This window comes from Saccostrea echinata, unplaced genomic scaffold (assembly GCF_033153115.1).
Source record: "Saccostrea echinata isolate AGI-Se365-2 ecotype Australia unplaced genomic scaffold, CSIRO_AGI_Sech_v1 ptg000033l, whole genome shotgun sequence".
NCBI lineage: Eukaryota > Metazoa > Mollusca > Bivalvia > Ostreida > Ostreidae > Saccostrea > Saccostrea echinata.
In genome coordinates, this window is record NW_026889782.1 from 2820050 (window position 1) to 2834613 (window position 14564).

A 14564-nucleotide genomic window follows, 5' to 3' on the forward strand; every position below is an offset into this window, starting at 1 on the left:
GGACAGTCCATGCGACGCTAAGCTTGAACACTGGGTTTTTGTCAAAATATTATCCCTAATCAACTGGTCATAACTGTCTATATTTTTTTGTTTGTTTTGCGCCTTTTTAATATGAAGTGCGACATGTTCGACGGAAAATGCAGACTGGCGAAGAGAATCTGTAGCGCTGGGTATTTTCAGCAACATATGGCGAAGAACCATTACATCGTTAACAGCATTGTGGGCTTGGACCGGTAGCAGGTCTGTACCAAATTGTTGTACCAAATGCTGCAGCGTATAAGATGATTGGTTAGGGAATGCTTTTTTGGAAGACTTTTATAGAGTCGGAAAAACCAACAATAGTTTTAAGATGATTGGCAATTCCATGTCTGTAGAATGCAGATACTAAGATCCGCGCATCAAAAGACGCATTGTGAGCCACGATGAGAACTGAGCTATACTTATCCATCCATTCTGCAAACTTCAACAGTGCCTCCTTTTCCGCTGTGGATCTGACCGGAACCATGTCGGAATACATGGTGAAGCCATGCATTTCGATACCCGTCAGTCTCGAAACAGCTGTAGGAATGTATCCATTTGGAGGTCTTATGTAACTGGAAAAGGTGTCCTCCGTACCACAATTTCTTGCGACTATCTGAATTATTAAACTATCTGACGCTGAAAGGAAAAATACAATATAGTCTTTCAAGCTTGTAAAATACACTGTACACTAAAATTCACACGCACATAAAAAATAATTGCCTTCCTTAATATTTTTGTAACATGATATAGTCCAGTGGTTTCTAAATCAGCAACAATGATATTAGAGTTTTCAGAAGATTGTAGTAGAACATTTGATGGCTGTCTTTCAGATATGGGGATTTCTACAATAAGATCATCTAATTCATCATTCGACGCTGAAAAGTCTATATCTGTTGCGTACGTTGTACCTTCGCAGAGTTCCATTGTTGCCTCCGATGTCTGTGTCTGTTCCCTCAGTTTTAAACGATCTACTTTGGCTTTGTAGGTACTCTGGAAAAGTTGATTCTTTGACCTTTTTTTATCGAGCAAGCTCTGTCGTTTTTCTGTTTGTTTTCCAGGAGACAGGTTGCATGCCGAGTTAACCTTTTGAAGAAAACAAATTAATGCAAAATCTTACCCCTACTTAAGATATTCATTAGCTATCTTATCATTGTAATACGGATTATCTATTTTTAATTGAAAAAAAAATTAGGGTGGAAATTTTGCACTTAAAGTATATTTTGTCATGAATATTTTTACGTACGAGTATACATAGATGCTGAGTACTCTTTGGCAGGGATCCACGCCCCCCCCCCTCCCCTTCCACACCCGATAAAACGTTTGTAATAACCGGATTACTTCAAAAGACTGTTTTTGAACATTCCAAAGGAATGCTTTTTTTTCGTGTTTGGACACAGTTTGTTTGTTTATTTGTGTGCGAGTGTTTTTGTTTGTTTTTTTGTTTGTTTGTTTTTTTTTTGTTTTGTTTGTTTGTTGTTGTTTTTTTGGTTTGTTTGTTTGGTTTGGGTTTTTTTTTTGGTACTTATTTAACAATTTTTGAGTTTGTAATGTTAATTGGTATCATTCAAGGGAAATTCCTGAATTTGCTCTTGGCCTCTTTTGTAATTTGACTGTTTAAAAATGTCACCCCCCCCCCTCCCCCATCCATGAAACGGAAAAATGTTGATCCGCCCCTGTTACCGTATATGATTATAATGTACTTTATTAAAATATTAAAACAGCTTTACCTGCAAAATATATTTGTGACCTCTATGTCATCTTTGTTTTACTGAATAGCATAAGTAAAACATTTCTTGAAGTATTTTATAGTTTTGACAGAGAGACCTCCATGGGTTTCTTTGACCTTGTATAATGCGTTCGACAAGTTCCGAACTACATGGTTTTTATCGCTACATTTTGTTATATTTGAAACTGCCTTTTTAGTTCTCAAAAACGTAGTGCTGTCGTCATCCATAATTAGTTTTCGTACATCCAAGCCTTTCTCTTTCAGCGACTTTATGCATTTCACGGTAAGAAAAGGTTCCATACCTTTAGCTGAACCGCTCCAGTTTTTTCGACAGCTGTGAGATTTACATAAGCCTCTTGATCTCTTTCGATACTGGCATTTTCTGCAAGACTTGCACGCCACACCGAAAGAAAGGCATTTTTTGTGTTCTTTCCAACTACCGTTACATGTCCTTCAAAACAAGCATAACAAAAAATTAGTAATGAGACGAAATTGGAACGATTGTCACTGTATGTTTCATTGATGGAATAGCCACTGCTCAAGGATATGCTTAACGGTGACCAGAAATTTTATACAAGTACATGTATTTAGAAAATAAGGGTGGGGGGGGGTTGTGTTGCTGAAGTTTGATTTTGAAATACAGGTATTTAGTATTAGCTTCACTTTCATATTTACCAGATAAACTATTATAATTGCGTCCCGTTCCTCTCTTTTGCCAGCCACCATCGCATGAAACTTCAGCGCCCTTGTCGCAACGTAGATCCGGTGCGTCTCCGCTGATGAAGAATATTTTTAAGATTAATTTTGAAAATGCAAGAAATGATAATTAGCTAATAAAACACCACTGGAAAATAAATTTTAGACATTTAACTCCTTCTTATATCAATTTTGTTATAAGATGGCCCCACTACAAGTATTTAATGCATTTTATGGAGTAGTGTGTGGAAAGGGGGGGGGGGTAAATAATTTTTTTTATGTATTTGGGAATATGTTATGTAAATATACCTATTAGAGCATAGGATTTCAGTCTGTATTGCAGCATTACAAGAATTCTCTGCAACATCCTCCATAACACATCCTATTTCTCTTTCTCGTTCTTTTAGAGTTTTGTGATGAATGGAAGGGAGGTTTAGCTCAGCGAGAATATTATTAACCTGCTGTTCCCCTATACCAGCATGCAATATTGCTACAATCAATATAAACATCTTTTATCCCCCGTAAACAGCTGTCAAAAAAAAACAAAAAAACCAAAAAAAAAACAAAAAAAAAACCCGAATATTTTCTTTTTATTACCGGTATTTAATAATTGACAATTCTTGATATTTTTATTTTTCTAAATTCTTGTACATAAATACATATTTCAAAGTAAGTTTTATATCTTTTGTAAATAGTATTATTAATGTGCATTAATACGTATTTACGGATTTAAGTACTATAGTACTCTTGTTAAGGGGAAAAATACCTGCAGCAAGCTTTTTGTTAACATCAAAGCATCTTAGCGGTACTTTCCCATTCGAATTCGTCGTGTGTCTCTTGCCGGTAGGCACTGAATTCAAGTTGTTGCATTTAACACACTTTATGTACAGAATAGATGCCAATCCATACTTTCTCTCGTCAACACAAGCATCTAATCTTAAGTTGTCTTTGCAGAAAACGCACTCTTTCAAACCTTGAGCCAATACGCTTAGCTCCACTATTCTTCTCCCCTCAGCCCAGGAATTATTTTTGTCTTCTTGTTCATCTGTACCGCTTTGCTCTTTCTTACCATCATTTACGGAAGTGTTTTCTTTTCGTTTTAGATTTTCGAAGCGATTTCTTTTTCGTTCAGAAATAAATTTTCCTTTGTGCTTCATGGTACCCGAGTCGTTTTTCACTTGTGACGTTGATATATTTTAAAAATGACGTAATAAAATTTGCGCCAAACTTTTTAAATATATTTTGTTCGATTTTTTTTTTTCATTTTGTATCTTAAAACAAATATTCAGCAATAAAATAAAGATGTTTACTAATTTTATTATCATGATAATTATGTTTGTAGTTGTTAAAATTGCTGTATAAATACCTTGTGATCACTTATCGAGATGAACAAACAAAAATAAACAAAGAGAAAAGAAGAAAAAAGAGAAAAGATCGATAAATTAAAAAAAAAAAATACGAATAAATAATTGCAAAACACTAGCTCTTCTTCTTGTAAGTTATTATCTGTGCTTTCGGTCTAAACCATTCAAATATACAATTTTATTTTTTTAATTAACTACAGTTGTATAGCTATAAATTAAAATACTTTTTCCATTACAGAATATATTTCTTACATTTTAATTTAGTATGCATACTGTAGAACTACAAAAACCAAAGGTTTTGTCCTCTAAAATGTGAAGTCATAATCAAATGTGCACAAGAAAGTCACTCGGATCATAAGAATTGCGTACCCAGTTTTAATGACGTCAGCAAACCCGCGACCCTCGTTAATGCCAGAAAAATGAAATTTTTTGAGTGCAAAAAGGTCAAATAATTGAACATGCGGAGTAATTTGAAATGTTTTTTGTTGTCACTAATTTTGATGTGTCTCTTCAAGATGAAATAAGGCTGTGTTTGTTCCCATAATTTATTTGAATAAAAAATGTTGGAGGAAAAACTGTAAAAATTGATTTATGTGTAAGACGTATTTACAGTGCAAAAAGGTCAAACTAAATGCTCTGTAGCGCCAAAAGAAGCGCATTGACCCCCATTTTTAGTTTTGATTTTTAATTAAGCTATGTGTATAAATTCTAAAAATATACTTGATAAAAAATTCTCATTACTTTTGATGGCAGGATCCAACCTCCTTAATGTATTTAAGAAAACCTTTACATCCTGACCATTATCCCGAGTGTTGTTATAACAACTACCTAAGAAGCTTAACAACATTTGGCCAGGACACATGAGGGGAACTTAAGCCGTTTTTACTAGTACCTTCCTTACTTTTACCATACAACTACTTTATTTATCGAGTTAAGTATTATTTAGACTTTACAATGACCTAGTTGCTTAAATACCAACTCTCTGGCTGAAATATGAAGAAACACTTTTTGGGAGACCTATTAAATAAATGTCACTTCCTGGTACGCTGTATTACCGCGTATAAGTTGAAGATCTCTGTGTGATACCAAGTTTAATTGTCCACTGTGGATATTTTGATGTTATTGAAGAGGAAATGGTTCCGTGCAGTATGTATATGCGTATTCTGCGGGATTTTGTTTTGTTTATTTTTTATTTGTTTTTAATAAATTTAATTTCTTTTAGTCCGTTAAATTCTCAACAACAAAGGGGTCCTCTATCCCATTAATGTGAATTAATATCGTAAACATTATTCATGAGAAAATATATATATCATTACAAAAAGCACTTTAAAAGTATGGCTTGATATTGCACGAAAAAATTAAATTTGAAATAAGTGTAAACTGAATAACAGAAGAGACCAAAAAATCTGAAACATAGATTTGTAAGTCCAGGCTAAAATATGTACTCTCATCAACTAGTTTTAAACTACCCACAGGAAGGTGAATAAAAAATATGTATGAAAATAAAATAAGTATTTCAGCATGGTAATTGGAATTTGATTTGAGAGATGGTTCGTGCTCAACGTTGAGGAAAAAGTCATCCATATAATGTTAAGAAATCGAAAGATTGTTTGCTATCCAATAATGTTCAAGATATGACAGATCCCATTTTACATCATGTTTTTAGTTATACGAGTCATATATCATCGTTGTCCATTTTTATTTATTTGAGTACATACATGTACATACATGTTACTAATGTCTTCGGCGCACAAAAATAGTGATGGCTATTTAGAAATCATTTCGGGGAAAGTAATCTTCTTTCATAAAACGCAAGACATGTTCATCAATTCGAGCATAAAATAAAAGATAGCGCTAGTAAACGAACCTTGGAAAATATTTCTATCTTTAAATAAAAAGATAAATTTGTTCTTATGTTTTAATATTAACAAGCACCATATTATATTCTTACTTTTGCCGCAGTTTAGCCCAATAGGGTTTATAATGTTTATATTGTTTAATATAAGCAAACATTTTTGGTATATTTCATTATTGATTTTAAATATTCATGAGATCAATTCCTTTACATTTTTCATTAGATGATATATTTTTCTAAGTTAACTATTTCAAATCCTCGCTATATAAAAAAAAAAAAAAACCCTTAGAATATATAACCAAATTAATCAAGCAAGAATGACGATGGGCTTGCAGAATTAATCCAAGCTCCTCTGAAATACAATTAAAATAATGAGCCTTACAAACCAAGACAATATTGTTACCTGCTTTGTCAGCGGGGTCCAGTACATATTGATGGTGTAATCTATCTCTTTTTTTTCTTCTGAATTATTGAAACCGCACAATCTCTAAATGCGAGATTTCAATATGTATCTGATACTTGTAATCAATTTTGAGAATGAATTAAGGCCTTTCTTTTCATGTTTCGCCCATTGCATGGCGTAGTTTTCCACACAATTCATAATATCATTATCTATGACATTATGACGCTAGTTGTAAGATCGGGATTCCCTGATTTTTTGGCCATTTTAGTATAAGTGATTTAAGGTACTCATTATTAACAATACGTACATCATCAGCAATGATATATCAAGCAAAACTATAGTTGAAGGGTGAAGAAAAACATGATCACATTGGAGGATTATGTTGTCGATGTTCGATATCTAGGCAATGTAGAGTTTTAATCATGATAATCAAGCTAATAATCATGTCTAATAACGTTGGAAACAATGTTCAATAGATTATGAATACAATATTACAAAACTGACGATAACAAATAATTTTCAAAACATGGAACGAAATAAAGCATATTAAATTATATTAAAGATTTATTAATACATGAACACTGCACAAGTACTTCGATCTCTCTAAGTTTCAGGATAAGATTTTTTAAAGTTTCAAATAACAAAGGACATTTTTTATATTTTTTTTTATTTATTTATTTATTTATTTTTTTTGCAATTTTGTTTCTGACTTGTGGTAATCAAGAATTATGTGGATCAAAGAATGAATAACCGGTATTTACGATTATCGTAAAAAGTTGATTTTGCACTTCAATATTTTCAATGAGTGTCTATGATGAAAATTTAGAAAGAAAACCAATTTTTCAGAGCAAGCACAGACAACAATGATTCTTATCACGGTACACTTTCTTCTGTTTGCAGTACATGCAAAGGCCTACGGTAAGATTTAGAATATTTCCTTGATATGTAAATATATTCAGTCATAACAAATATGAATATTGCATTCAATTATGATATATTTAAACAAATGCGTTCTATACATTGTCTAAAAAATAAAAGAACTTCGTAGAAATAATAAAAAAATATTCATAAAGAAAATATCTTTAAAACTTATAAAACGTTTTTGGTGATATGGTCACAATGTTTTATCAATTGTATCATTTAACATATTTAGCGCACAAAAGACAAAATAGGCTAAGACCCCTCTTTTGCCACTGCTTGAAGAACGTTTTAGAATGATGCAAAATTTTGTAATTAAAACAAACTGTAATTATCCTTCTTTTAAAATAAGAATTAATGTATTTTATACACAGAAGCCACAAGAAGATAAAAAAAAAATGTCAACCACCATTTCTCATTTATTTATATTTCAGTCTCGGGTCATAATCAAAATGGCGTCGATTTGAACAAAATACTAGTGAGGTCACCTCAGTTTTATCAATCGTTACGTCTAAATTAAAACTTGTGCAAACCTTATTATTTCTTGAGACAGAATTTTGACTTCAATACTGATAAAATTCTCAGTTAAATTGTCTGGTATAACCCTGAATAAATGGAAGTGGAATGTATTCCCAGGCATGAGGTATCGTTGGTCCTCAGATTGTGAACATTTTTATTACTCCAGTAAGCTCATGTGCTTTCCCGACAATTTTCAATATTATTAAGATCAAGTATTTGGGCTTGCTATTCAAGTGTTTGAATACCCTTTCTGATCATAAAATCGTTGAAAAATCTTGTCTTCCTTAAATACATACCGATTGCCCGGGAAATGCCTGGCTATAACAGGCCCTATATAGTTTTCAATGATTTCAATGTATTTTTCAGCACTTATATTCACATCAACAAAACATTAAGTGCTTACACTGTAAATTGGGAAATATATTCACACCATTAAATCAAGGCGTCCAGGAGAGTATGCTACTAAAGGATGGGGTCCTACTCGTCGTCGTCCTTTCGCTACCCATACACGCCTTGTTCTCCGCAACTGCCTTTCTGCTAATCACATTATATTTCTTGCACTGATATCAGAAATATATTGAGTATCAAAATCTCAAATAAGCAACTCTGCGCTTTGTTTTATACAAAACATGAAAAGTATCTCAGATTTCAAGAAATTACATCAAATTTAGGAAATAAGAAAAAATGTTTTACTTTATCAGCCTCACGTGGTCTCTAAGTTTCTTTCCAGTCTAAATCATAATAGTTTCATAATGGGCATAATCTACAATTCTGAGCTTTTCGCAGTTTCATTGTTACTTTATTTTAGGTTCTTTGTAAACCTCGATTCAATGATTTTTCGATGGAAATTGCATTGGTTAAAGTATTTTCAAGTCCGAAGAATCAGTTTTTTAAATCTTTCATTTTTGTATCGTATTCCAGTCAATTTAGCTTTCAAAAAACCTGCCTGGCAGCAGAACAATTGGCCCAAGAAAGAGATCGACTGGGGAGCGAATAAGTCAGTGGACGGACGGTTTACAGACCGCTCACCAGGAGGAAACCAGTGTACAATATCAGCTCCAGGAAGAACAGCGACACTAAGAGTAGATCTACAGAGTGTGGTCAGGATCAGTCGTATCCGAATCTTCTACAGGACCGATAATACACCTAGTATGCATTTAGTTACGAACACTTTTATTCCATATTTTGATTATATTGCCATAAGAAAAAACCCACAAATAATATATATATATATATATATATATATATATATATATATATATATATATATATATATATATATATATATATATATATATATATATATATATATATATATATATATCACTTGTTTACAATCATATGTATAATAAAACAAATGTTAAACCTGCAATATTTCAGAAAGAATTACCTGCCCAGAAGGCTCATTTGACATTCGAAATTCAAAGCGTTAGGTTCGAAATTCGAATTTGGAGATTGAATATCTAATTAATCAATCAGAAGTCTTTCACGAGATTCTGAATATGAAAAGGGAAATTTGAGTTTCGATACTCAATATCTTTATTAACTTATTAAAATAGAAGTTTTAATAAATTATTGGAAAAAGCAAGGTCGTATAATCCAAAAATGACAGATATGATTTGGACATTAAGCACTTCTTAGAACATGACCGAGATTCGTGTTTAAAATATACAAGACAGGGGTTAATACTCTGCAAAATGACATAAACGAAATGAGCTGTTTGATTTGCTAGAATGAAATGTTTAACTAAAAGGTTACAGGCTAAATAGATGCCATATCCCAGAATATTATTTGAACATATGTTAATACGTTAAAGTATTGAAAAAATTTATTTGTTCTGGTAAAATGTTGTACAGAATTATAAGGGGGCCTATGACAAATCTGTCCAAAATATCAATATAAAATACAACCGATTTATCAGCGGTCATATATATAGCCAAATGTGTACGGTAATTAAGACTTAAAATAATTATATCATTTAATGAATTATTTGCAAAGTTTTTGACGAAATATGTTTTTATAAACAACTGACATTATTATGAAAATCGATTCCAAAAAAGTTTTCAAAGACATTTTTATTCGCGCTGTTTAGCAATAACGGTTGTTCTTATTCGAGTACATTATTATTATTATTATTAGTGAAATATTTTCTTTGTTCATTGAATAACATATGCCCATAATATACAAATCTGTACATTTTAAGATAAAATCAAGGGAGATCAGGAATTATCAGTAAAAGGGGGGGGGATTTAAAATGCTTCATTACAAGGGTCCATTATAAACAAGATTAACCTCAAAGCTTTTAAATTATGTGTATTTTTTTGAAAGAAGAATTGTACTGCTCGTAATGAGTTTTAAAAAAAACAACAAACCGGAAATATATCCCTTCACAAAGTGACGAGAGAGAGAGCATTAAACTGTTTAAATTTTTTTTTAATGTTTTCTGATTTTATGATTTTATGGCGTAGACAAGAAAAAAAAATAAAAAGGATATTACATGCAGGGTTGGTAAAAAACTGGGAAATACTCATATTTCCCAAGACAGTGGGAAATACTGGTAATTACCGGGAATTACTGGTATTTCTCGGGAAATACCGGGAAATAAGAAATAGCTACATATTTCATTCATATTGACACGTAGTCCACCTTATTGGCTAAGATATATACCTGGTTATCACTTCCCTGATTTAAAAATTTCTGGTTTCCAAGTAATTCATTTTATACAATCATAACACAGTAAACCCATATACCAGTCATGAATATCATTTGCTTCATGCTTGAGTCAGAGGTAGTCTATAAAGGTCCATGAAATGAATACAAAGATCCCAATTTGGTTTTTTATGTAACTAAAGAAGGATCTAATAAAATTCTTAATGTAGAGTATGGTGTAAATATCAAATCTAAGAAGAATTCTTTCAGTTCTGCTCAAGGTAATTATCTCTCAAAACAGGAGCACAAAACTGTCCAGAACAATTTGTTAAAACAACATGATTGTTTGTAATAACTACAGTGTTTATAGAAGGATTAAAAACAGTGCGACATTTATCTCCGGACACGACATTTGTCCGGACTTTCGCCAACCACTTTTTTAAAGATATTATATAACTTTTAATATTGTATGGTGGGATTTTGTACTCTCATTATATTTACCAATTATGACACCTGTGTTTTGTATATTGTGGGAGATATAACACCTGAAAAACAAAAATCCCATAGGATTTTGGTGGGATTTCTTATTCTACTTGATATCCCACCATAATCCTATAGGATATTTAAAATCACATAAAATATTGTCTCCCACAGAATTTTTAGTTCCATTTTTGAACTGATATGGGATATTTTGTCCCAAATATGAAGAATTAGGAGAAAATATTCCATTTTTCACATATATAGGAATAAACGTCTCATATCTAATACTTTATAGAATATTTTTATCCCATGGAAATTAATCTAAGATATAACATAGAAATTTTCTTCAATTAATTAGTAATTAGCATTGGATAGTCAAAATGGCAAAGTAAAGCTGTCTTTTTTTTTTTTTTTTTTTGGCAATGTTTTGTTAAATTCTTATTATGTCTTTAAATTACAGTTGTCTAATTCACAGTTGTAAGACTTGTTTATAGACCTAGTTGTTACCAAAATGTAAGCCTACAAGCCTAATTTATGATTTAAGTACACTCATGTACTTATTGTGTTACTGTCTGACTTATATTTGTCATAGCATTCTTAACACTTGTTTCTGTCCAACACACGATCATACTGAAAAACAAAATGTATTTTTTTTATTTACACCTGTGTTGCTATCTCTACCTCAGTACCTGTTCATTAATTGCTTTACCATTACTCACGCGCTTAGATTTGCGTTGAGGTGATTACGGACTAATTCAAGCATATAAACCAATATCTCAATAAAATGATTATAAACGAGACTAAATTGATTTAATTGTACGTGAATTAATCCTTTCAAGCAAAGATCAGCCTTCAACTCTTCTTTCCGAGTTCCTGCATCTCTGTTGCAACAATGCATTTGCAGAATGTATATTTTTCACTACGAATATAAAGCGTAATGGAGACCTTAATCGGTAATGGGTGGATTCGTCCCGACTGTGTGGATTGACTCCAGAAGTTTCGTCCCCTTTTATTGCAGGTTAGTATAACCCTGGTTGAAGAAAGGATATATTGGAGTGGTTTTGCCTCAAAAAGCATACTCCTCTTACAATTATCATTAGGTGTCATAGCATGAGATGTGTGTGTGCGCGCGTCTTTTTTTCGAAGGAGGGGGGGGGGGGGTCTTGCTTGCAGTGACAATGTGGTGACACCAGTTAAATAGAGTATTCAGTGTATAACGATTATATTTTGTACTTTGTAAATGAATGTTCCTAAATTATATCATCATGGTAGCATTTTGAAGGTGTTATCGAAGAAAAGTACTCAACCAAAGGAATTTACAAATTGATTACACTTTGAATTTTACAATGAAATCTTTATCAGCATATGTTATATTAAGATGAAGAAATAAGGACAGTTATGCTGTTTTTTTTCTCATCATTATCCTTCAGAAAAAAGGACTTTGTATTTCATAAACATCTCTTGGTAAAATATGCATAAACTCTCTCTTTATTAAAACGTGAAATAAAATGAATCATCTTCCAGGACCACAGTTTTTCCAGAAGTAAAATTAAAATTTTCTTCTTTTTAACAAGTGAAGATAACTTTTCAAAAACGTTTAAGATGCAAATTGGCCATGCAGCTTCTAATATACTATAAGACATATATGAATTTGATTCGATTCACTTTAATTATCTTGCATTTATAAATATTTAACTAGTTTAAAATAATTCAAAATTGATAAATATCTCCCATGATACTTTTGAACACCTTAAAGGACCAGGCAATATATCAACACCAGTGTGGGATCATGCAGTGGAAAGTATGATGAGACAGGAACTTTTTGGGGAATTCATTAGGTTTATATGCATGAGCAATGTTTTTTTTTTTCAGTTTAATGAAGATGGACATTTATATCTTGTATAAAGCAAACATTATCCCTAAAACAAGCCTTTCTGAGAGTATTCCATTATCTATATTAAAAAAAGTAAAACAAAGTGGGAAAGACTAGCTGACAAACAGATGGAGGGAGAGGCAGACTGTCAGACAAGGATGAAACCTATATTGACCTCAGGGGTCTAATAAATACCTACAAAATGCATGCAGGTACCGGTATCTAACTATATTAAACCTAATATTTATTTTTGAATATTAATTATTATGACTGTGTATTTAAAATGCAGCTCAAGAACACTTCATTCACAAGCTCCTCCTTTTTCAAAAATTTATTAAATTTTTAAGACAGCTGGCCTTTAGTAGAAAAAAGTCTCTCGTTTCCTTAAACATTTCAAAACTATATTACATTTTACATATTATATTACATATTACAAATTCAAATATCAGTTTAGATTTACAAAGTACATGCTAACACAAGAAAATCTATACCAAATTTGCTAAATTTCACTTAAAAGTAAAGAAGTTATGGTCATGTAAGAGAACACATCAGTACGATTGACTGAGTATAACATGATGATGGATTCTCCCTATGAAAATTTAAATCCTTTTACAATTTATCATTTCAGATTTAGAAAGTACATGCTATTGCAAGTAAAAAAAAACAAATTTGCCAAATTTATTTCAAAAGTAAAAAAGTTATGGTCATTTAAGAGAACACTAAAGTGAGTATAACATGATAATGGATTCTCCCTGTGAAAATTTAAACCCTTTTACAATTTATTATTTTAGATTTAAAAAGTATATGCTATTGCAAGAAAAACAACACCAAATTTGCCAAATTTCATTCAAAAGAAAATAAGTTAAGTCATTTAAGGGAACTACTCAGTACGATTGACTGAGTATAACATGATGATGGATTTTAAGTCTTTTTACAATTTATCATTTTAGATTTAGAAAGTACATGCTATTGCAAGAAAAACAAAACCAAATTTGCCAAATTTCATTGAAAAGTAACAAATTTATAGTCATTTAAGAGAACACACCAATATCAATTTACTGAGTTTAAAATGATGATGGATTCTCCTTATGAAAATTTAAGTCTTTTTACAATTTATTATTTTAGATTTAGAAAGTGCATGCTATTGCAAAAAAAAAAAACAAAACAAAACAAAAAACAACACCAAATTTGCCAAATTTAATTCAAAAGTTACTTAAGTAAAAAAGTTATGGTCAATTAAGAGAACACCCATGCCAATTGACTGAGTATATAAACATGATGATGGCTTCTCCCTATGAAAATTTAAATCCTTTAGGTACATTAATTTATCATTTTAGCTTTAGAAAGTACATGGTTTTGCAAGTAAAACAACACCAAATTTTTGGTCATTTTTAAATTTAAAGGATTGTTATAATCTTAACTAAGATATTTCAAGGGTTGTATCAAAAAGCTCAGATGTATAAATCTACCTGCAATTAAAGATGAAATATAACCTAGCTAGATATTCCTCATTTAATTTAATACATTTTACTCATTAAATTTCCCCAACAATTAGTTCTGAAATGAAAAATTAAAATTTCTAGTGAATGGAGTCTGAACTCTATAAGTGGTTGTAATCTACACCACTCATCCAAAAGGCAGTACTTAATTACATGTAAAAGGAAAGGTCCTATATTATATTCGAATGAGCAACCATGAAGCCTTATATTCCTATATTTTGAAATTTTCTTTTGAACAAATATCAATGACTGTTTTCATTTGGTAATAACACTGTAATTAGGAGCCCAACATTTTGTAACCTAACTCCTAATTAAGGAGGTTGGATCCTGCCATCAAAAGTAATGAGAATTTTTTAGCAAGTATATTTTTAGAATTTAGACACATAGCTTAATTAAAAATCAAAACAAAAAATAGGGGTCAATGCGCTCCTTTTGGCGCCACAGAGCATTTAGTTTGACCTTTTTGCACTGCAAATACGTCTTACACATAAATCAAATTTTAAAGTTTTTCCTCCAATATTTTTTATTCAAATAAATTATGGGAACAAACACAGCCTTAAT

General features: G+C 31.4%; 2 protein-coding genes across 2 annotated transcripts in view; one reads left to right on the forward strand and one right to left on the reverse strand.

The window, feature by feature from the left end:
* Positions 1-289: 289 nt before the first annotated feature.
* Positions 290-3600, reverse strand: LOC133199267 (uncharacterized). The gene is made up of 6 exons (XM_061335101.1): positions 3210-3600; positions 2753-2933; positions 2423-2523; positions 2050-2198; positions 930-1104; positions 290-657 (listed from the first exon to the last, which is right to left on the reverse strand). Exons 1-6 carry the CDS (start codon positions 3598-3600, stop codon positions 290-292), a joined length of 1365 nt encoding a protein of 454 aa, XP_061191085.1.
* Positions 3601-6928: 3328 nt separating this feature from the next.
* Positions 6929-14564, forward strand: part of LOC133199268 (multiple epidermal growth factor-like domains protein 10) — a 41861-nt gene continuing 34225 nt past the window's right edge. Inside the window, exons 1-2 of the mRNA XM_061335102.1 lie at positions 6929-6983; positions 8424-8651. Coding sequence (XP_061191086.1) covers positions 6929-6983; positions 8424-8651 — 283 coding nt within the window. The remainder of the gene's footprint in view (positions 6984-8423; positions 8652-14564) is intronic.

Bases quoted from the DNA above. Each gene is read 5' to 3' on its own strand.
- LOC133199267 (XM_061335101.1), bottom strand. From the start codon at position 3,600: ATGAAGCACAAAGGAAAATTTATTTCTGAACGAAAAAGAAATCGCTTC. The intron at 2,934-3,209 runs GTATTTTTCCCC...TATTGATTGTAG, and splicing joins TAACAAAAAGCTTGCTGCAG to CAATATTGCATGCTGGTATA. The intron at 658-929 runs GTACAACGTACG...TTTTCCTTTCAG, and splicing joins AACAATGGAACTCTGCGAAG to CGTCAGATAGTTTAATAATT.